The 22,127-nt window shown below is 42.7% G+C and overlaps 1 protein-coding gene across 3 annotated transcripts in view; it reads right to left on the bottom strand.

Annotated features, from left to right (window-relative positions):
* The window catches only part of MYO1D (myosin ID), a 319,454-nt gene that overhangs the window by 194,595 nt on the left and 102,732 nt on the right, over positions 1-22,127 (bottom strand). For all 3 annotated transcript variants that reach the window (XM_081805376.1, XM_081805377.1, XM_081805375.1), the window contains exons 9-14: positions 21,025-21,170; positions 20,829-20,943; positions 16,556-16,726; positions 12,307-12,377; positions 8,649-8,723; positions 2,770-2,902 (exon numbers count right to left, since the gene is read on the bottom strand). In XM_081805376.1, the coding sequence (XP_081661502.1) occupies positions 2,770-2,902; positions 8,649-8,723; positions 12,307-12,377; positions 16,556-16,726; positions 20,829-20,943; positions 21,025-21,170 (711 nt within the window). The remainder of the gene's footprint in view (positions 1-2,769; positions 2,903-8,648; positions 8,724-12,306; positions 12,378-16,555; positions 16,727-20,828; positions 20,944-21,024; positions 21,171-22,127) is intronic.

Below are 22,127 nucleotides of genomic sequence, written 5' to 3'. Positions count from 1 at the left end.
CCGCACTCAGGCACCTCCGGTCTTTCTGTGACCCTGAGGGTCCTGAGACCACACTGTCCGCGAGGGTTCCACCCACCGCTCAGCCACCGGAGCGACGTCCCTCAGCAGAGCAGACTTCTAAAAGTTCCGATTTTGTGCTCCGCGGCTCTATCACTTGCCAGAAGCGGCCGACGGAGGCCCCTCCCCCGCTGTCTATCCTCCCGAATATCGCCTCGGATTCACTTCTCCGCACGTCCTACCTTCCAGAAAGTGGTCGCTTTTCTGCTCAGAGAGTTGTTGCTATTCTTCTCTTCATTCTCCTGTTGAGTTTGTAGGTGTTCAGAATGGTTTGATCCCTATCCAGCTGAATTCCTGAGACCAGATGAAATCCAGGTCTCCTGCTCCTCCACCATCTTGCTCCACCCTGGGTGCAGGGTTCTCTTGATTTATTAAAGTTTAAATTTGGTTTTCAACGTGCCTGTATTCTTACTAAGGATTCTGTCTGCTTGAAATACCAGTTTCTGGTACAGTTGGTTTAAAATCTCCCAGAAGGATTGTGGACTTGTCAATTTTTCCTTAAAATTTTTTTCACCTTTTTTTTTTTTTTTTTTGCTTTATGGAGTTCGTGGATAATCACAGCTATGTGGTATATAGTTCAAAGTGGCTTTATTGTCTTGGGTATTTTCATTCGATTATTAGGAGTCTCTTTATCTGTATTAATACTTTTTCCCTTAAATTCTATGTTCTCTCACATTAATATTGCTTTTAATCATTTTTGGGGGGAAGGGCTTGAAATATTTTTGTGCACCTCTTTGGTTTTTGTCTTTCTGCACAGTGGTATTTAGGTATCTCCTGGATGAAGCATATAGCTAGACTTTCTAACTAGTCTTCTTACTCTATTTATATTTATGGTGAGTACCAATTATTTAGATTTATTTCTATCATATTATTTTGTATTTTCTAAAAGTAACATTCTCCTTTGTTGCTTCCCCACCCACCTTCCTGCCTTTTCTGGGGCTGAGAGGTTGTTCTCTCCCTCACTCTCCCTCCTCCACAAATTGGGAAGCCGCAGCAGAAGCTGCCGGGCTAGTTGCCTGCCTTATATCCAGCACCTTTTTTTTAAATGGAATACTTATTTCTAGGTACACTGCTGACCAGAATAAAAATGCACTTCCCAGCTTCCCTGGCAACTAGGGATAGCAAATGAGATGTAGCGGACATGCTGCATGAGACTCCCAGGAAGTCCCTTTGAAAGGGAAGAAGGCCCTGCTGCCATCTTGGACCAGGAGGATGGATGCCAAGCACACGCATGGTAGAAGAAAAAGACAGAAGGAACCCGGGTCCCTAACAACCTTAAGGCTGCTATACCAGTCCTGGGATGCCTACTTCTGGACCTTATCTGCAGGAGAGAGAAATAAATGTCTCTTGTTTAAGCCACTCATGTGGGGCTCTCTCTTTAATAGCAGCTGCATACAATTCCTGATACAGAAATTATAGATGGCTGTAGAATTTTTATTTTCTAAAAATGCACATTTAACTACCAATTTTAGAAAATAAAGGTGGCTCTTTTCTAGTTAATGAAATAAATCTAATATATTTTGTAAACTATTTATAATATATTCTATAAACATGTTTTATAAAATTCTGTGTTCAATTCTGTTTCTTGTGTCACATGCCCTCCTTCTAGGTTCACCTTCCCTCTTACAGGATGAGGCAGAGAGAAGCTAAGAGACAAGAGGAAGGCTTCTAATGGTGTTCTGGTCTTCGGTTCTGGTGTCCTCACCCCTGCCTTTCTGGAAGTTTGATTCTACAAGCCAACAAACTGCTTATTTGTTGTCACATGAGGCCAAAGAATCGTGACAAAAAGAAATAGAAAGCTACCGAACAGATGTGTTCTTATGCCTTTGCCTAATTTATCCATAGTGAAGTAACCAGAAACAGTACAGATTTAAATTCTTAGAGAGGAAGTTGGTTTAAAAAAAAAAAAAAGATAACAAGAATAAAATACAGAGGAAAAGCACCAGAAGAGAGAGAAAAATGAAGGAACTAAAAATAATGAGTCCCAGAATGCCACCTAATTTATCCAACTTGTCAACAGCAGCAGTTAAGAGTAGAAATCTGTTCTTTGGCGAGAGATGGGGGGAGGAAAAGAAACAGAAAAGTCACCAAACAGTATTACACCTGAAAGGAGCGATCAACAGTAGAAACAACTGTCAATAATATAACATTTTATTTTAGCTGTTTACAACAGCCTAAGGACAATACTTAAATACTAAACTTCCTCTTGATACTCTATCTGGTCATTTTGTACCCAGACATGATATATGGATGGCATATTACTATTTAATTCAGGATTTTTTTAAAGCCACGCCCTTTCTTTGGTACAGGGCTGAAACTGTTTCTGTCAGGCATGTGCTCTCCTTTATAGTTGTGTGTGTGTGTGTGTGTGTGTGTGTGTGTATATATATATATATATATTTTTTTTTTTTTAAAGTTCTAAGATTTTCCTCTTGTCGACAACCATAAAAAACTCAACCTTAACAAAAAGCATTTCATCCTGGACACAAACATTATTTCACCCAGCCATGTTAAAAAAAACAAAACGAACAAAAATTCTAGTATAACATTCACTTTAAATAGATGTTTCAGTTTGATTTATTATAATTACCTAAAAAGCAAATCACACATACATTTTCTACAACATATATCAAGAAGGAACCTATGGCAGCAAGCGGAGCCAACGACCATCGAAAGTGGCCATAAAATGGATATGCGGAGAAGAAAAGTTACCTTTGATGCAAGGTTGTCCACTAAAGCAATCATCGAATTCTTAAACAAGGTGGCAGCGGTCAGAGGTCGCTTGGTCACCTCCGAAATACTCAGTTTGCCTTCGGGCCACATATTCTTCAGCACAGGATTGGAACTGAGAGGCACAGGAAGAGCAATGTGAGCATTACATTCAAATACAGTGACGGGAAGCTGTTCCGTTAGACTGTGCTCTGGGAGTCCCACGGGGACGGCACCCTGAACTCACAAGGTCTAACTTCCAGAAAACTATGCTGAGAAAGTGTAGCAGCAGATAGCATACCACAGACGGAGAAGATGCGCCCAAACTATCCAACCTGTAAAAAATTCTTGGGGCTGGCTCAGTCAGTAGAGTGTGTGACTCTTGGTGTCGGGGTCGTGAGTTCGAGCCCCAGGCTGGGTGTAGAGATGACTTAAATAAATAAATGGAAAGGAAATGCTTTAAACTTCTTTAAAGTGACATCTAGGGTCCTCAAATGGTTAACATGGCTCTTACAATACATACGTAAAGTCAAAAGTTCTGGTGGTACTTAGAAGGAGGAGGACAAGCCACCAGTAAAAAAACAATGCTCAATGGCGCAGCAGAAAACATGGACGTGAAAGCATCTTCTCATTGGGAGAAAGATTCCCACAGAACAGGTAACTCGACAAAAATCCAGCTCTTCCGAACACAACAGGTAGGAATAATAACCGTTTCTACACCACCTTCTAGTAAACCCCGTCCTGCAGCTGAATTTCTGCACTCCGTTATGGGCAGTTACGATATTTTATTGCTGTGACATGTTGCCATCCGATTCCCACAGTGTACTTCAGGCCAGGGTCGATGCTAAGTATTCTATAAAAATCATTATCTGGCTCTGTGGAGATACCTTCAAAAACAACGTGTGGTGGTCTCAACTCTGGTTTTCTTCCTGTTTCATTCCGGGTGCCTTTGATTTTAAAGTAATTGGAACTCGAAATGCTGCTTGTGTCCTGGAAAGTTCTTTCTCTCCTTGTATTTGCGTACAGCTGACACACGACGTTACACTAGTTTCAGGTGTACAACACAGGGAGTCCACATCGCTAGATGTCAGGCAGTGCTCACCACAGGTGTGGCTCTCATCTGTCACCCTACAACGCTATTTGTCAGAAATCTTTTTTTTTTTTTAATTAGGGGCAGAGAAGAGAGAGAAGGGACTCAGCAAGGACATTCTCTTCTGTGTTTACTACTGCCATCATTTTGCCCACTTTTCTTTCCCTGGTGTAAAACTGAGGAAACTGCCAAGTGGTTCCCCAAATACCTAGTAAACTTCTGCACACACAGGCTCAAAATAATAGCTGTGAAATGCTGGAATAAGTGACAAGAGAGCAAAAAGGATAAATGGTGGGCTGAAGACTGGCTGGGTCTGTGAATGAAAACAGAGCAGTGCTCCCTGCCCCCACCACTGCGAGTGAGCTGTGCCGACTACCATCAAAAGTGGCGGTAAACTGGGGTGCGTGGGTGGCTCAGTCGTTAAGTGTCTGCCTTCAGCTCAGGTCATGATCCCAGGGTCCTGGGATCGAGCCCCACCCTGGGCTCCCTGCTAGGCGGGAAGCCTGCTTCTCCCTCTCCCACTCCCCCTGCTTGTGTTCCCTCTCTCGCTGTGTCTCTCTCTGTCAAATAAATAAAATCTTAAAAAAAAAAAAAAAAAAAGTAAGTGGTGGTAAATTAACAGTGATCTGTGTGTGGCTCAGGGACCCCGTTTTACTCCTTTCTGGTCCCAGTCCCTGATTTTCCAATGAGGCACCTATCAGTAAAATTGACCACATAAAGGTCTATTGTTTCTCCTTAAATTTTCCATTCTAGCCTATAGCCGAGAGAGAATTTAAGGCAATGGTTCTCAACCCTTAGTGTGGAGGAAGCCTGGATGTCTTCCTAACACTTTCTGGAATAGAATTTCCAGAAAGTAGAACGTGTGTACTTTTGAAAATTCTGGTGCAGACCAAAGACTGAAGATTGCAGACTTTGGATCTATACAGTTTCTACCCCAAGTTCCACCTTACTCACTGTTGGCCATATTTAGATTCTTTCCATATTTTACATTATAAATGGAGGGAGAGGGGAAGGTTGGAAATGAAGGAAATAAGATATTATCATAAAATAGTAGAACTGATACATAATGAATCAAAACAGACACATACGATCATTCTAAAGAGAATGAACTTTGGGGCCAGTACGTCATGCATGTAATATTAACAAAATAGTTTGCAAACATTTAAACCCAGTAGGTTTAATAGATAAGACAATTTATCTGACTTAGTAGTGAGGTAGTAAAGTCTATGTATCTGGCATGCCACCTACTCTCTCCCTTCCTCTTTCCATTACACACACGCACGCACATAAATATGCACGTGCACACATATCTGCAAGTATACTCTCAAGGTCTACAGAACTAGAGATGCAAGGATTACTCTTTGAATATATACAGAGAAAGGATGGGAACTTGGGGAGGTTGTTTAGCCACGGAAGCATCAAGAAGTGTCCAGAGGCAAGGGAAGCACATCCCAACACATCTAGGAGGATGGTTTAGCCAAAATAAATCCAAGACTTCCCCGTTCCACTGGCAAGACCTTTCCTATTATGCAGATATATACAAAAAGTTGCAGTCAACAGACCTTTGCAAGACCATCCCTGCTGGCCGAAACAGATTCATCTGAGCCCTGATGCCTTTAATTGTTGGATTTACCCAAGTCCCTTTGTTCTACTTCCATGCTTACCAAGCAACTAAGCACTCTGGATTCTATGGGTAATATTTTTCACTGTCAATTAATAAACTAGAATTCTTGTTGCTATGTGACTTCCCAAGCAGGTTTTCCAGTAGGGGAGAACAGCCTGTCATAGCAGTGCAAATATTCCATTCCATGTGATGGTCAGATTTTTCCCTGGAAATAAATCCCCACGAGGCTTTGTTTCTACACTGGTCCTGTGAGCTTGGGAATTACGCGAGTCCACCACTAAGAGGAGGAGCTACTCTCACGGAGTTGGACCTATGGACCATAATACATTCACAAAGGTAATGAATGCCACCTTCTGTAGCCTCCTGGTACACAGCCTGGCTGCCTTCCCCTGGCAACACACGCTGACATTGCCACTGGCCAACTGAAGCCGTTTTTCCAATTTGAATTTTGACATTACCCTACACAGAGCAATGCCAGACTCTGTCATTTGTCCCTCAAAGTGGGTGCATCTTACCTGAAAGTTCAAGCATTGCAACTTCTTTCTGAAAGCCCTTTTCCCCGTGACCAATCCTTACTTGGAGCCCCTCTTGTTCCCATGTAACCTTCTGGTGCCGAGAGCTCCATCACTGTCCTTGGTGCCTTCGACATCCACACAGATGAACCACTTAGTAGTAAACCTTCTTGAAAGAACTGTTTTAACACTGTATCTCCACATTCTCATTATCCATATTCTCTGGAGCCCACTTCAATCAGACATTCATTTTCACGACTCTACTGAGATCAGTGTTGTCAACAGTCCCACTGGCAGGTCAGCAAATCCCATGGTTAATCTTGGTTCTCACCTTACTTTGCTTTTGACAGTATTTGACACAGTTTATAATTGTTTTCTTTTTTTTTAATTTTTATTTTACTTTTTATTTTTTTTAAAGATTTTGTTTATTCACTTGACAGAGAGAGAGAGACAGCGAGAGAGGGAACACAAGCAGGGAGAGTGGGAGAGGGAGAAGCAGGCTTCCCACTGAGCAGGAAGCCCAAGGCGGGGCTCCATCCCAGGACCCTGGGATCATGACCTGAGCCGAAGGCAGACGCTTAACGACTGAGCCACCCAGGCGCCCCTATAATTGTTTTCTTCTTAAAGCACTTTTTTCTTGGCTTGGCCTCTGTGACACCAGATTTCTGGCTTTCTTCCTACCTCACTGGCAGCCCTGTCTCCTTTGCTAGTTGCTTCTTTCTTGCTTGAATCTGAATGCTGGAGAGTCTGAGGAATGAGTCTTTTTTACCTCTTCTATTTGTCTAAGATCACCCTTGTTCATCTCATCTAGTTTTATGGCTTTAAATACTGTGAATAGACTGATGATCATGAATTTTGTATCTCTAGTCCCTCCTTTACCCAGAGTTCCAGATGTGTACCCACAATTGTCTACTTGGCATTTCCAGTGGTGTGTCCAATATAACATAACATATCCAAAACAAAACACCCCATCTCCCCCACCCAATTAGCCCCTCCCGTTGTCTTCCCCACTTCAAGCATCCCTTCCCCACTGCTCGGACTTCATCTTAGATTTCCATTTTTCTCTCATGCCGTACATCCTACCCATCAGCAAATCTTGTTGGCTCCAGTTTCAAAATACCACTCACTCTGACCACATTTTATTATCTCTGTTACTACCATCTGGATTACTAGTCTCTTGTTTGGTCTCCTCACTTCTACTCTTGCCCTTGTAAAACACAAAACAGTGTGTGTTTTACACAGTAGCCCTAGTGAGTTCTTTAAAACATAAATCACGGACGCCTGGGTGGCTCAGTTGGTTAAGCGACTGCCTTCGGCTCAGGTCATGATCCCGGAGTCCCAGGATCGAGTCCCGCATCGGGCTCCCTGCTCGGCAGGGAGTCTGCTTCTCCCTCTGGCCCTCCCCCCTCATGTGCTCTCTCTCATTCTCTCTCTCTCAAATAAATAAATAAAATCTTTAAAAAAAAAAACCACATAAATCACATCATATCATAAATTCCAATGGCTTCTCTTCACACTTCATCCTTACTTTGGCTCACGGACTCTTCAGGATCCACGCCTGCTGACCTCCCTAAATTCATTCCCTATGACCCTCCCCACCCCTCACCCTGCTTTTAGCCACACTAGCCTTCTTGCTGTTCTCAAGACACCCGTGCTGCTCACTCCCACCCTGGTGCTTTGGCACTGGCTGTTCTCTCTGCCTGGAATGCTCTCCCCGCAATGTGTTCATGGCTCACTCCCTCACTTCATTCAGGTCTCTGCTCAAAAGTCCCCTCTTTTAAGAAGACTTTCCTGACCACCCTTCTCTATGATGCCTCCTTGTCTGTACTCTTCAATCTCCTACCTACTTTATTTTTCTTCACAGCACCTGTCACTACTGGAAAGTGACTTGTTTTCTTATTAACTGCCATCTCCACTGGAAGAGCAGATCCATGAGAGCAGGAACTTTGCCTAAAGAGTTTTCACCGCTGCATTTTGGGGCACAGAAGAATGTATGGTTCCCAGGTGTTCAACACATTTCTGATGATCTCTTGGCCAACTGAGTAGACGTGGTAAGTGTGTGACTACATTCCTCTCATCCAAAAGAAGAAACTGGCTGAGAAGCTCTTCTTTACGGGCCTCTTTCCAAAGCATTCATACTGGGTTTGAACTTGCTATCCTTTGTCTGGAGTTTTTTTCACCACATCTTTTCCACATTTTCTTGGACTGTGGAAAGGTTCTGTCCACTGAGGATCTGTCAACACTAGATGCTGCTCTGATATTAAGAATGGTCTCTTAGTTGGAGGCAAAGACTCTACAGTGGGAATCTGCACACGTAAAACATTTATCTGGGCCAGAGGTTATCCAACACTCCACCCCCGAAGCCCCTGGCCTCCCCTGGGGACACTGGCAGGGGTGCCAGAAGGACGGCAGTAGTGAACAAAGAAACCGCGGCAACCCAAGGGAAATCAAGGAAAGTCATATTAGTAGCAAGTCCCCGTCCTAAATTTATGGACTGTATAATCATAAATATATTATTTCATTCATTTATTATGATCGCACAGAACTAGAAAATTTGCCAGAAGTTCTTAAAATTGCCACATAAAAGTAATCATGTGCATGCATATTATGCAATAAAAGTTTAATGGAAAGATAATTAATAAAATTTCAATCCTACCTGTTATACAGGAGGCGCTTGAAATCTTGAAATAAAGTGTCTTTATTTTTGTCAATAAATCCAATGACTGAATAGCTAGTAGAGAAAAAAAAACCCACAGAAAACATGCATTATTCACCAAGCAAGAGCCACATTTAAGTTTTTCGACAAGTCTACAAGCCTTTCCACTGATAATTATGCCATCAATCATCTGTAGAGCTAATATTGTCCACTTTGTTCTGGTTAAAGAATATCAAATTTACCTACTAAATAGAGGGGAATGTTGTTTCTATTCCTCAAAAGGAGAACAAACATCAGTACCGTCACTATGATTAAGACCGTCATTTTCTACCAGTTTACTGCTTACCTCAAGAAGATGACTCTTAAAAAGATAGCTGTGTTTATCACCCAGCACTCCTAAGATAAAAGCAAAACTGCAACATACAGGAACTAACAGTCTCTTCCGTAAGGAGGTCAAGTGACTTGCCTAAGGTTCCCTCAGTGTGTTCAGGGTGGGATAAAAGAATCCAAGAAGAACTGCAAAGGATGGTAAGATTTGGATAAGCAGAGGAGAAAGAGGAAGAGAGATCACACAGGGAAACAGATCAAATGAAGGGAGAGGAGCAGGCACATGCATGGAGTATGTGAGAGAAAACAAGGCCAGCATTCATGGTCTGGAGGAGGGAGAGAAGTGAGGTCAGGAGAAGCTACATTTGCAGTTGGGATGAAAGAGGGATGGGAGCTGCTCTGTTGCAGCCATGGCCATGGACTCCAGGGGGAGCAAGTGCACTGCTGGGGGCACACAAGTGACGGAGGGTCAGGGTGACTAGGACAGAGGCTCAGAGGCCGTGCAAACAGGAACCCTCGATGCACCTGCTCCCGACAGCTCGACTTTCTTGCCTACTGTATTTTCTTCCTTGACAATAATCACATCGATGTAGATAATTCTCAGATGTCTTACCCTGACCCCTCACCGATGTGCCAGCCTCACATATTTAATTCTCTGAGAAGGTTCCTTCAGGCTGTGGTGCCCAGAGGAGCTTCAAGGTCACCAGGTCCCAAATTCCTTCCTTGCCTCCCACATCCTAGATCTGTTTCCTAAGACCTTCAAGTCACTTTTGAATGAAACCTTGAAGCCACCTGACTCTTAATCTTTTGTCTAACCTAGAACGTTCAAACTGCAAAGTCCTTATTTTGGCCTCTCAGACTCATTATGATTTGATCTCAATCTACTTTTCCAGGCATTTCCACTTCTCTAATGCTACAAAAAGGACACACTCCACTTAAATGGACCTAGTTACTATTTCCTGAATATTTCTAGCACCCTTCCCACTTCTCCCTTTAAAAATAATTCCTAGCATCTAAGGACTAGCATCAGCCTTCCTGGGCTTCTCACAGAAGTATTACATCATGTAATTATTCTAAATTCTGGCAATACTGTTATTAGTTGTATGGCGATTATTTTAGACCATCTTTTAAATGTACTGATGTATGCATGTAAGTGTGTATATATTATGTGTATGCACATTTCTGAGTAGAAATAAACACACACACACAGCCATATAGGTATGTATGTGATCTTACATGGAAGGCTCTTTGTGGGAGGAGACCACACCTTGTAAAACATTGTGCACACAGCATATATGCAGTAAGAATCTAGAAAAGGACTGAAGGGCTGAAGGAGAGAAGGGGAAGTCTGAGGCACTGAATATCCCTCAGAAGGGTTAAGTCAGCATTCTGGACTAGGAGGCTGGAAACCAGTTATTGGCTCAGCTACTCCATAAACTTGCTGTGTGGCCTTGGGTGAAAGTGTTATTACACACTCTCCTTAAGTTCTCTCCATCTATAAAACAAAGGGGCCAGGCTAGCGGGTCTCCAAGGCCTCTGACCAGCTCTGCTTCGATGTTTCCGAACTGAATGGAAGCATCCTGTAAATGAGGCGGCCTTTTCAGCAGGAGAGTGTGCACACTGCTGCATCTCCCCTCTTCAGTGTTCTGGAACCTGGGAATGGGACCAGAACAAGTGGAGAATGGTGCCATTCCAGCACTAATGGCTAGTTTGACAGATGGGGTGATCATCTCGAGCCATATTATCCTATGACTCAGAGTTTTAATTTAAATCAGGAGCAGCTATTAAAATTTCTCCAAATGTCTTTTCAGCATTTGTAGAGATGGTCATTTGCCTTTTTGTTGTTGTTGTTGTTATGTAATCTCTTCCTGTAACGGGTTATGATGAAGAGAGCTCCTAATGTAAAAAATGAGGAGGAAGGAAAAGAGGAAACTAAAGAATAATCAGGTAAGAAGCAGTGTTCAGTGGACAAAGCATCCTAAGTGTAGCAGGCTGAAAAATGCGCTTCCCCGACCCGAAAGACATCCATGTCAAATTCCCCAGCCCCAGTGAGTGTGATCTTATGACAAAAGGTGTGATTACGTTAAGGATCTTGAGAGGAGAAGCTGATCCTGTATTACCCAGGTGGGCCCTAAATGCCACCACAATTGTAGTTTAAAGACAGAGGCAGGGCTGCCTGCTGGCTCAGTCGGTCCGACTCTTGATCTCAGCTCAGGTCTTGATCTCAGGGTTGTGAGTTCAAGGCCTGCGCTGGGCTCCATGCTGGGTGTGGAGCCTACTTTAAAAAAAAAAAAAAGATCGAGGCAGAGGGAGTTTTAACACAGACACACCAAGAAGGAGGCAACAGTGTGACCACATAGGCAGAGATAGGAGAGATGTAGCCACAAGCCAAGCAATGCCTGCAGCCACCAGAAGCTGACAGAGGAGAGGAACAGTCCTCCTCCAGCGTGTGGCCCTGAGCCACCTAAAGTTTGGACTTTTGGCCTCCAGAACTGGGAAGGCAAACATTTTGCTCATGTTAAGCCACCAATTTGTTATAGCAGCCCTAGGGGACTCAGATACTAAAGTAGTTATATTATCTTATCAATTTCTACTTTTCTTATATTGGGACTAGAAAATGTGGCTTGTGAGAATTTTACCTTTTCAACTGACATTCGGAAAATAATATGGCAAAACTAGTTTCTGCTTATGTAGTTACCCAACTGCTTGTAGTTCTTCACAAGCGATGGTGGCTCTTGGCTCTTGGCTCTGGGCCCAGTTCTTCTGCTTGGAATGCCCTCCCTTCGCAATTCTTTCCCCTGACTAAGCCTCTTTTACTTTGATGACTCAGCTTAGATGTCACTTCCCACCAAAACCTCTCTATACTCCTCACCCTGGCATGATTATCCCTCCTCAGTGTTTCCATAAGGCCTCATGCATCTCTAGTTTGACCCCTACCATTCTTCGTTATAGTGACTTTTCATGTATCTGCTTGTGTCTACCACTGAACTGTTAGCTTCTTCAGAAAAAGGCCCATCTTATCCATCTTTCTCTCCTCGTTAACATTCTCCCATGATTTATTTACCCATCAGCTGATCTGACTGAATGCCAACTATGCCAGGGGCTGTGTGCATGGCTGCTGCCGTGTGTGTTCAAGAAAAGTTTGAAAAGCAAGAAATGAATGAAGCTAAGCCAATATTTTTTTTAAGTGAGGAGATGAAACTATATTACCCTATGAAATGACTAAAAAACACAAATGAATAGGAAAACAGTTTTTATTTCCCCTGGTTCTATTTTCTGAAGTGAAGCTGCATGCAAGTCATCGTGTTAGGTACCAAAGTAAGATACTCACACTACATCACCTGCGTAATGTCGAATTCGAAAATCTCGATCAAACTCCAGGATTTTGTCTGAGGCGCAGATCTAAGAAATCAATAAGGAGATGATTTTGAAAACAGATTATTTTCACTTTCCTAAAAATATACTCCAATGTCACGTAAGATGATGACAGCGTCACAAATCTTGATACCATTATGAATGAAATGGCCCTGTGTGGGGCTTATGTGGTAAAGCCTGCGAGCTTTCACCGGAAGTCCACACAGCTGGACTTCATTTCCCAGCCACCCTGGCAGCTGGATATGGCCAAGTGACCAGGTGCTCGACAGCTGACGGTGAGGGGAAAGGAAGTGTGTCTGTGTCCGGCCAAAGCTGGTAAGAAGTGGGTGACCCTCTCCTCCCACTAGCTGGATGCAGAGAAGGACAGCAGCAAGGGGATGGACGAGCCGGAAGACGGAAGAAGTCCGGGTCCCTGGGACAGGAACAGACTTCTGTTGTCTCTGACGCTGAAAGTCTGGCTGCTGCCCTAAGTGGCCCAGCCTACCCTGACTGATACAGTCTCTTTCTGCTCCAAGCTCCACTTACGGAGCACCACACCGAGGGCTTGCTGTCTGCTGGGCATGTACATCTCATGCAGTCCTCACAACTGAGATATAAAGTAAGTATTAGGAGCTCTCTTTTACATACAAGGAATCTAAGGGTCAGAGAGATCAGGTAATTGGCCCAAGTCCATAGCTCGTAGGTGGTCGTTCTGGGAAGGATTCTTGGGACCAGATGTAATGTCTGCTCTCCTATGTACACAATGGCCTGGCTTACTTGTCTTTTGCTGAGCTGGGAGTCAAGTTCAGGGCTATCATTTCAAAGAAGGTCAACTTCCTGCAGCTATTTCTCACTGAAGAGGAATAGTTTATGGAAATGGTGGTGGTCTCCACAGTTTCCTGCAATTTTCCTTGTTACAGTAGTGCCCAGACTCCTTTGTCTGCCCTGTGAAGGATCACGCAGTATCCTACAGGTTCTAAAGCAGACATCTAAGAATCCATAAAGCACTGAGTGCAGTTACGCACAAAAACTTAAGTTGCACTGTTAGCTAACAAACAACCCCAACCAGGATGGTGGCTTCTGCATGATAACTGGACTAGTAAAGGAATAGTTAGTTTATTAATCAGAAAAGTGAACAATTACAGTAAATTAGAGTCAGACTTCCAAGGTTCAAATCTTGGCTCTACCATCTACTTGCTGTGTCCTTAAATAGTTATTTATCCTAGACAGTTGTTCTGAAGCTTAAATGAACCACAGAGATCAAAGTATATAACATACACAGAGATCTCCAAAAAATGGAATCCGTCTTTCCTTCTCTCTCTCTTGTTAACCATTTTACAAAACCCTTTCATTTATAAAACTCCTCGTGGAAAAGGACCCAGGAGATGCCCACGCTAATTGAATATTCTTACATTTGGATACTGCAAAGTCTCAAGTGATCTGAACACAGAAGGTTTTAGATTTTTCTTTACATTTTAAAAATAATAACTTTTGTATATCATTTAACTTTATATGTTCACAATACTTTAAATAGTAATTTCGTGGTTTACTGGATCATTTGCCTATCTCTCCATGATAACTTTAATGTATAAGAAACCATTTAGCCCCTAAATAAATACAAGGCAGAAACCTCTTATTTAACATGCCAGTAACTCGAGCTAATCTGCAACCAACAGCAAATGATAACACCTGGCGTAATATACAGGATAACAGCATTATTTAACAAAAAGATTCATAGTGATGAAAATATCCTGACAGCTTGGTTATTTCATTTCTTTCCTTCGTCAGGGCAATAATCCCAGAAATGAACACACTTTAAAAGTCCCCATCTCAGGGGGGACTTCTTCCAGCATCACCCCCCCACCACCTTGTCAGACAAGGGGTGGGCAGGTAGTGATGCTGGAAAAAAGAGCCACCTAGCTGGAGAGTCAGAGAAACCTGGGTTTCCACATTTAAAGAAAAAAAGAAAGAAAGAAAGAAAATTCCTGGGGCGCCTGGGTAGCTCAGTCGGTTGGGTGTCCAATTCTTGATTTGAGACTGAGCCCAGCGCTGCTCTCTATGCTCAACAGGGAGTCTGCTTGTCCCTCTCCTTCTGTTCCACCCCCTGCCCACTCACTCATTCTCTCTCTCTCAAATAAAGAAATAAAATCTAAAAAAAAGAGAATTCCTGTCTTCTCAGATAAATCATTATTTTGCAATTTCTTATCAAATCAGTGGCAACTGCTTAAAAGTACTATGTACAGTGGCTACCTCAAGAATGAAACTCTATTTCAAAATATTTGGTGGACAAATTTAAGTCAGGTGTATAAATGGCCAAGGTGAATCAAAATGAGGTGATTTATCATGAGATTCACAGTTATTTATTTAAATGAAGTGGGGCCCTGCGTGTTTTAGTTTAAAATTCAATATTCCATAAGATGTATTTGGTATGATCGTGACCAAATTCAATTCAATTTTACAAACACTGATTATCTACCATCTGGTAGGCAAGATGTTAGGTGAGTCTCCAAAACCTAGGTTAGGATTATAAAGGACATAGATAACCCATCCCCAGAAGATGGGACATCTGCCCATGTAATAATACCATCTTACAACAGATCACTCTAAATGGGGTAGGATGCTTCTAACTTGGCTCACTGCTCTGTCCCCAGCACCCAGAATTATGCCTGGGAAATGAGAGGCACTTATTAAGCACTTGTGTTATACATGGGAAACGACTGAAGAATACCTCTGACCAGAACCCTAATGTCAAAGGTCAGACCATAGTATCTGACAGCTGAGTGACTTGTAGTAGGGATCCAAGTCAATCCTCAGTAACAGACCAAGGAGCATCTCTTAGAAATAAACTGGCCTAAAATAAATATCAGCCAGTAGTCTATTTCTTGATGATTTGTGCTTTATCTATCTGTTCTGATTACGTAATTTCAAAGGGGACAAAGTTAGAAAATAGACTTATTCGTGCTAAAAAAAATTGGCAGTGTGTCATAGATTTACATGAAAATATGGAGGAGCAGAAATGTTTGCTCCTTTCTTTATGGAAGTAACAGAGCATGGGGCCTGTTTCTCCTTCAGCTTATGGTTGCTGGACAAGCTGGTATTGTAGGGAACACCCAAGGATGATGGTGTGCCCCTCCTAGGGCAAATACTAATGACAAACATACTCTATGCAAAGCACAGCACAAAGGTTTGACAACCACAACTGCCACCACTTATTACAGAAATGTGATCTGTTTAATAACATTTTTAGAATGTGACAAATGGGGAGTTAAAAGGATACCCATTCGTTTAGGGGAATGAGTTTCCTTGTGATGGGGAGAATTACAGCTAGAACTTCTCTATTCTCAAGAAAGTCACATAGTCTCGGGCGCCAGGGTGGCTCAGTCGTTAAGCATCTGCCTTCGGCTCAGGTCATGATACCAGGGTCCTGGGATCGAGCCCTGCACTGGGCTCCCTGTTCCGCGGGAAGCCTGCTTCTCCCTCTCCTACTCCCCCTGCTTGTGTTCCTGCTCTCGCTATCTCTCTGTCAAATAAATAAATAAAATCCTTAAAAAAAAAAAAAATTCACATAGTCTGAAGAACTGTGGCAGAGGACACATACTACATTTTATAACCAATTATAGTAAAAAGTCAAGGACAAAAGCTGTTTTCAGTGCCAGAATTATCAGATGCAGGAGCAAAATTCTAGCACATGAACAAGGCCTCTGTACCTATTGGTTATAAATGACATCATGCTTTCTAAAATCATGTTCATTTTTCCTATTTCTAACAAATTGAATAGTCTGGAGCTCCCTCTCCTGGATATTATGATTTTTATCCATCTTGTCATCTCATAAACCAGAGAGGCAGAATTTATTTCTAGCAGTAAGTCTCTTAATGGATGCTTATGGCCTTTCTTGCTTAGTTGAGTGGACATTCTTTTAACCCAACATTTAAGACCATTTAATTCTGGGGCGCCTGGGTGGCTCAGTTGGTTAAGCGACTGCCTTCGGCTCAGGTCATGATCCTGGAGTCCCGGGATCGAGTCCCGCATCGGGCTCCCTGCTCGGCAGGGAGTCTGCTTCTCCCTCTGACCCTCCTCCCTCTCATACTCTCTGTCTCTCATTCTCTCTGTCTCAAATAAATAAAAATAAAAATCTTTAAAAAAAAAAAAGACCATTTAATTCTGTCAAACAATGGGGAAAATCTTACAGATCGAAAGGAGAGGAAGTTCTCATAAAACACATTACCTTTCGGCTGGAAAAATGGCCATGTTTGCCCAGTTTACTGTTAAGTGCTTCGAGGAACATTTCGTCAGTGACTTTGCCAACGTTCATGCAGGCATCGTCCAGGATTGCAATGATCCCCTTGTGCTGCTGCTCCACAAGGTCCACGATGATCTGATTGTTGAAGTAATCGATCTGCAGGACACAGGAGGGAGGCGGTTCCAGAGGGAACAGATGCCAGCACAGGCAAGACACTGATGCCTGCATGTGTTTCAGGAGCTCAAGGAAAGTTATCTTGAGGCGGAAGTATGTCAAGAGCATTAATGAGGCCTAATGCTAAAAGGGCACATGTTCTAACAGAGCTTTATTTTTTAGTTTCTTTGTTGACTTTATATCATGAAACACTTTGTGTTACGTGGGTGCAGCTCAAGGCAAAAATTGTAAAGGAGGCAGCATTTCTCCCATCACTAACTTTTGTTTTAATCCCGCATCTAACCCCACTGCTTCATACTCTCAATCCCCCAATCTGTTTGCCATTTAATCACAAGACCCACACTCCATGAAGTACCAACAAATAACATTAAAGTATTATTCAATTCATAACTTGATGAGGTTAAGGTATCACACAGAACTCAAAAATTTCTAGTTCTATGGCCTTGGAGGACTAAAACCCAAAAGAGAGTGTTCTCCAGCTTTCCCCAAGTGAAAAAAATCACGTAGACGTCTAACAGACTTTTGATGTTTCTCTGGGGAAAATATAAAAAATTTAATTCTGAGATGAAAGTATCTGTAAAAGATAAGGATAAACTTTTTGTTTACTTTTGTGAGCTGAATAAAGTTCTAAATAACAGCTGGTTTTTTAGCAACTTCAATATACGCAAAGTTTATCCTAAATTCCTCGTCTATACCTGTTGATTCGGATAGTGCGCGGCATCCATCCCAGCATGCACACTGGCCTTACGCAGGCTAGCTGTGTACCGCTTGAAGGTGGGCAGTCTATTATCACACAGTTTAGTTCTGTGTGTTGATGTGTCCCCCTCATTTAGGAGGTACCTAAACTTGAGTGTTGTCTCCATCATCTACTGTAAGATCTATATGCTCATAATGGACTATTTCAGTCTCTCATGGGTTCTGCTCTATTTAAAGTCCAAGGACTCATGCCAGTTATCTGTCTATGGGTTTCAGCTCCTCCCCTCCTCTTCCAAGTTCTCTACCGTATCCATGGACTGACGGTCTACAGACAAGGTGGCTTCTGCTTCCTTTTTTATACTTTACTGGTCTGTTTATATCAGTGAGTCTCAAGAGGATGACAGCCCCCGCCGCCAGGGTCATTTGGCATTGTCCGAACACATTTTTGAAGGTCATGACTACGTGACCCAGTGGGAAGAGGCCACTACAACATCGTAAAATGCACAGGACAGCCCCACAACAAAGACTTATCTGGTCCAAAACATCAGTAGTACCGAGGTGGAGAAACCCTGGTCTAAATAGTACATTTGGGGTGGACACGTATTACATTTCCTAATTAGGGAGAAAAGTTCTCTCCATCTTTCGAAAAAATATCCTTACTCTTCTCAAAAAGCAGTTATTCTTATATTAAATATTAGCTGAAGTTTTAGACTTTGGGAGTATGGAATTAAAGATTAATTCTTTTGTCCCAGGGACAAAAGAATTAAGTCCTCTAAGGAACCAGTTGTACAACTAATGAGTCTTGGCTAAAGAGTTCAGTTTATAAGTTTAAGGTTACTTCAAACATTGCTTCAAGTCGCGGCTTCCAAACCAGCTTTCTCCAGCAATCTCGATTCCCAGGAGGCTTCTTAAGAGACTACAGGGGGCAGGAGGAGATGTGATGAGATAGCTCAGGGGCAGAGAGGTCTGGGCCTCCCATTCCCATCCCAGATGGAGCAGCTGTGTGCCCAACAGTCCAGTTCTCAAAAGCTAAAAAATGACTTGTAAACTACTGCACCAAAAGCCTATAAAGGTGAGTTAATTAGGGAGACAACTAAGCCTTAGGAACCTCCTGACAGAAGTCCACATACCACCTATGAAACAGACTGGGAGAAAAACACTGATCCTGAAACGAGCCAAGACTCCAGATCTAACAACCAGGGGCATACACGGAACAGAGACAGTCTGGATGACACCTCGGGAATCCGATGAGCAAAATCCAGACTGTGGCAAGCTCAACAGAACAAATGACTCATCCTCTTCATCGGGAGGTTGTGAGGAAAAAAAAGAGATGGAGGAGAAAATCGATAGATACGTGAGCGTCCTATCAACCAGCCACAATGTAAGAACCTTGCTTGGATCCAAATTCAAACAACTATAAAAACAGACAAAAAAAACCCTGTAAGACGACTGAGGAAATGTGAACACGACTGGATATTTGATGATATTAAGGAATTACTGTTACATTTCTTAGGTGTAATAATGGTACTGTGGTCATGGTATTTGTAAAAGTCTTTATCTTTTAGAGAAGTACACGGGGCTATTTATAGGTGAAACAATATGATGTCTGAGATTTGCTTCAAAATAATCTGGGGGGTCAGGTGGGTGGGTGGGTCAGTGGGTCCAGATGACACGAGACTGGCAATCCACTGATAACTGTCAGAGCTGGTGACAGGTACACGGAGTTTATATCACAATCTCTGCTCTTATGTTTGCTTGAAATTTTCCATAATAAAAAACATTTTTAAAAATCAATCACTATGTTCAGAAGTTGAGTTTTTTAAAGGAAATAATTGCCCAGAATAGAGATTCTAATTTGGAAGGACCTGGCATGTAGTCGGTATAGTAACAATTACCTGCGACCTAGCCTTTTGTCCCCTCTAGGACATGTATTTCTTGGTTTATTTTGCTAAAGATTTTTGCATTTTTAGGGTGGTTGCTCCTTTTTCAGATGTTTGGGATAGCCTACTGCAGTTGTTGACTTTCCTCCTTATCAACTATGCCTGTGGAATTTGATATCCTGATTTTTAAAGGACATTTTTGACCAGTATCTCTGAATCATCTCTGAATAACAAGTTTTATGATTAAATTTGCTATAAAAAAATCTAAGCTTCAGTTGTAATTGTGTATTAAATTGTATAACAGATCCATTCTAAGAAGGCTGCCTCTAAAGTTAATTGAATTACATCTTAAATGTGCTATGAGAGTTCACTGTTTAAATCAGAATGATAGGTAATTCTACTATAAAGTAATAATACAACTTTTGGTTCATTTGTAAAACAGTAAAATTTACACTAATATACTTGAAAAAATTTTTTATGGTATTGTGAGGTTTAACACATGCTGGAAGGCAAAGATGCAATTTGAGGCAGGACAGCTACTAATTATACCACTGTCTCCCTTTCTGAATGAGAGGAGAGACAAAGTAGGAAGGTGGGAAGAAATATAAAAGTAATTTACATACAGTATATCAAAGAAGCTTTAATACTGACTTTATTGTGTGTTCTATTTGCCAGGAGGATAAACACAGTTTTATAAACACAGAAATGTGTGGAAACTCAGAAGCTTTTGCATTTCTCAAGTCTATCCTCAAAATTGTTTAAAAATACAAATTTAAAAGAAAACATTACTAGGTCTCAACCCGTCACAAGCAGGAGGTCAAATGGTAAGGAACAAGAGAGCCAACCAAGTCATGCTTTTCAGCGGTGGTGTCTGGGGCTTGCGCCCCAGGGCAGTCCCACTTTCTGGCCCGCCCTCTTCAGACCTTGGACAACTGTCAGTGTTCATAAAGGGCCATGAGAAGGTGATAACAGGTATGACACGAAGGATAGCAGACGGAAGTAAACGTGAATGTTTTCACGCCTGAGTTTTGGAGAATGTAAACCATAATAACCGAAGATAGTAACAGTGCCACTTAGACTGCAAAGTAGAGGAGGAAAAAAAAAAAAAGGAGAAATAAGAGGAGAAAGAGGACGACAAGAGAATAAACTAAATTTGGAAGCAAAGCCCAATTGACTTAAGGCAAAAGTTGCTGCTCTGAGTAACCTCCGCCTGGCGCTAAACTCTACTAGACAGATACGAGCCAGACAACCCAGGTGGCATCAGCAATCAAGTGTGAGGGCTGTAACTCAGCATTTCTGGGCACCAACAAGGCAGTCCGTCAAATGAGAGACATTCCACCCATCAACCCTGAAGATGACTTGTAATTACATATCCCCAAAAGGAAAGACAATGTTCGGATGTTTTGTGGGCCCGAGAAAACTGCAACAGAACAGCTAACGTGAAAAGATCTGACAGTGTTGACGCTACGTGCAACACGGGAAGCTACTTTCCAGAGGCGCGCACTCACGTGCTCCCAGGGGATGCCCTCCCGCTGGTACTCCTCCTGTTCTTGCTTCAGAACCAGCTGAATGAAGAGCTGCTGCAGTTTCTCGTTGCAGTAGTTGATGCAGAACTGTTCAAAGCTGTGAGAAAAGGAATCAGGTAGGTTCAGAGAGACGAAAAAATAAACACTATAGAGTTTTGAGCATCTTATTCCAGTTTACCTGTTGTTGTCAAAGATTTCAAAGCCATAGATATCCAAGACACCGATAACAGTGTTTTTCCCACGGACTGTGGTGTCATAGTTCTTGACCTCAATAATATCATTGATGCGAGTAACAATCCAACCAAAAAGGCGTTCGTATATTGCCTGTGAGGAGAACAACATCATTCATTCTTATCCATTTGGGATGGCGTCTTCTGTTTAGATCTGTGATAAGTTTTAAATTCTTAGATACTTTCTCCTTAACACTTAACATAGCTGTTATTACTCTAAACAGAAAAATTAGAAATGTAGATCATCTGTTAAAAAAAAAAAAAAAAACTACATGATGTAGGTAACACTCCAGTAAATGGTTTGGATTTTTAGGATTATTATTGGTCACTATGGTATTCCAAAACCACTCCCAGGTATGTTTCTGCGCTCAGCTCTATCAATAATGCGCCTTCTCCCTCATAGAAGTCGCTTCAGAGGGGCAGAGCAAGATGGTGGAGGAGCAGGAGACCTGGATTTCATCTGGTCTCAGGAATTCAGCTGGATAGGGATCAAACCATTCTGAACACCTACAAACTCAACAGGAGATCGAAAAAAAGAATAGCAACAACTCTCCGAACAGAAAAGCGACCACTTTCTGGAAGGTAGGACGTGCGCAGAAGTGAATCCGAGGTGATATTCGGGAGGATAGACGGCGGGGGAAGGGCCTCCGTCGGCCGCTTCTGGCAAGTGATAGAGCGGCAGAGCACAAAATCGGAACTTTTAGAAGTCTGCTCCGCTGAGGGACGTCACTGGTGGCTAGGTGGGGGGTGGAACCCTCGTGGGACAGTGTGGTCTCAGGACCCTCAGGGTCACAGAAAGACCGGGGGTGCCTGAGTGCAGCAGAGCTCCCAGGTATCGGAGCGGGAAGCCGGCTGCAGAGACGGAGCCGAGGCGCGGACTCTCAGCTCGGGGTTGCCATAAACCAAGATCCGTGGCACAGTCGGGCCACTGCTCCTCCAGCAGGGACCCAACAAGTAGCAGATCCAGGGAGACTCACCTTCTTCCCCGGGAGGAGCGGTGCAGGAGCGCACCGCAGGGATCTGCTGGGTTTGGAGACTCCACACCGAGTTC

Source organism: Leptonychotes weddellii, chromosome 15 (genome assembly GCF_054177405.1).
Source record: "Leptonychotes weddellii isolate Sample4059 chromosome 15, ASM5417740v2, whole genome shotgun sequence".
Taxonomy (NCBI): domain Eukaryota; kingdom Metazoa; phylum Chordata; class Mammalia; order Carnivora; family Phocidae; genus Leptonychotes; species Leptonychotes weddellii.
This window is presented reverse-complemented; position numbering and strand designations above follow the sequence as displayed.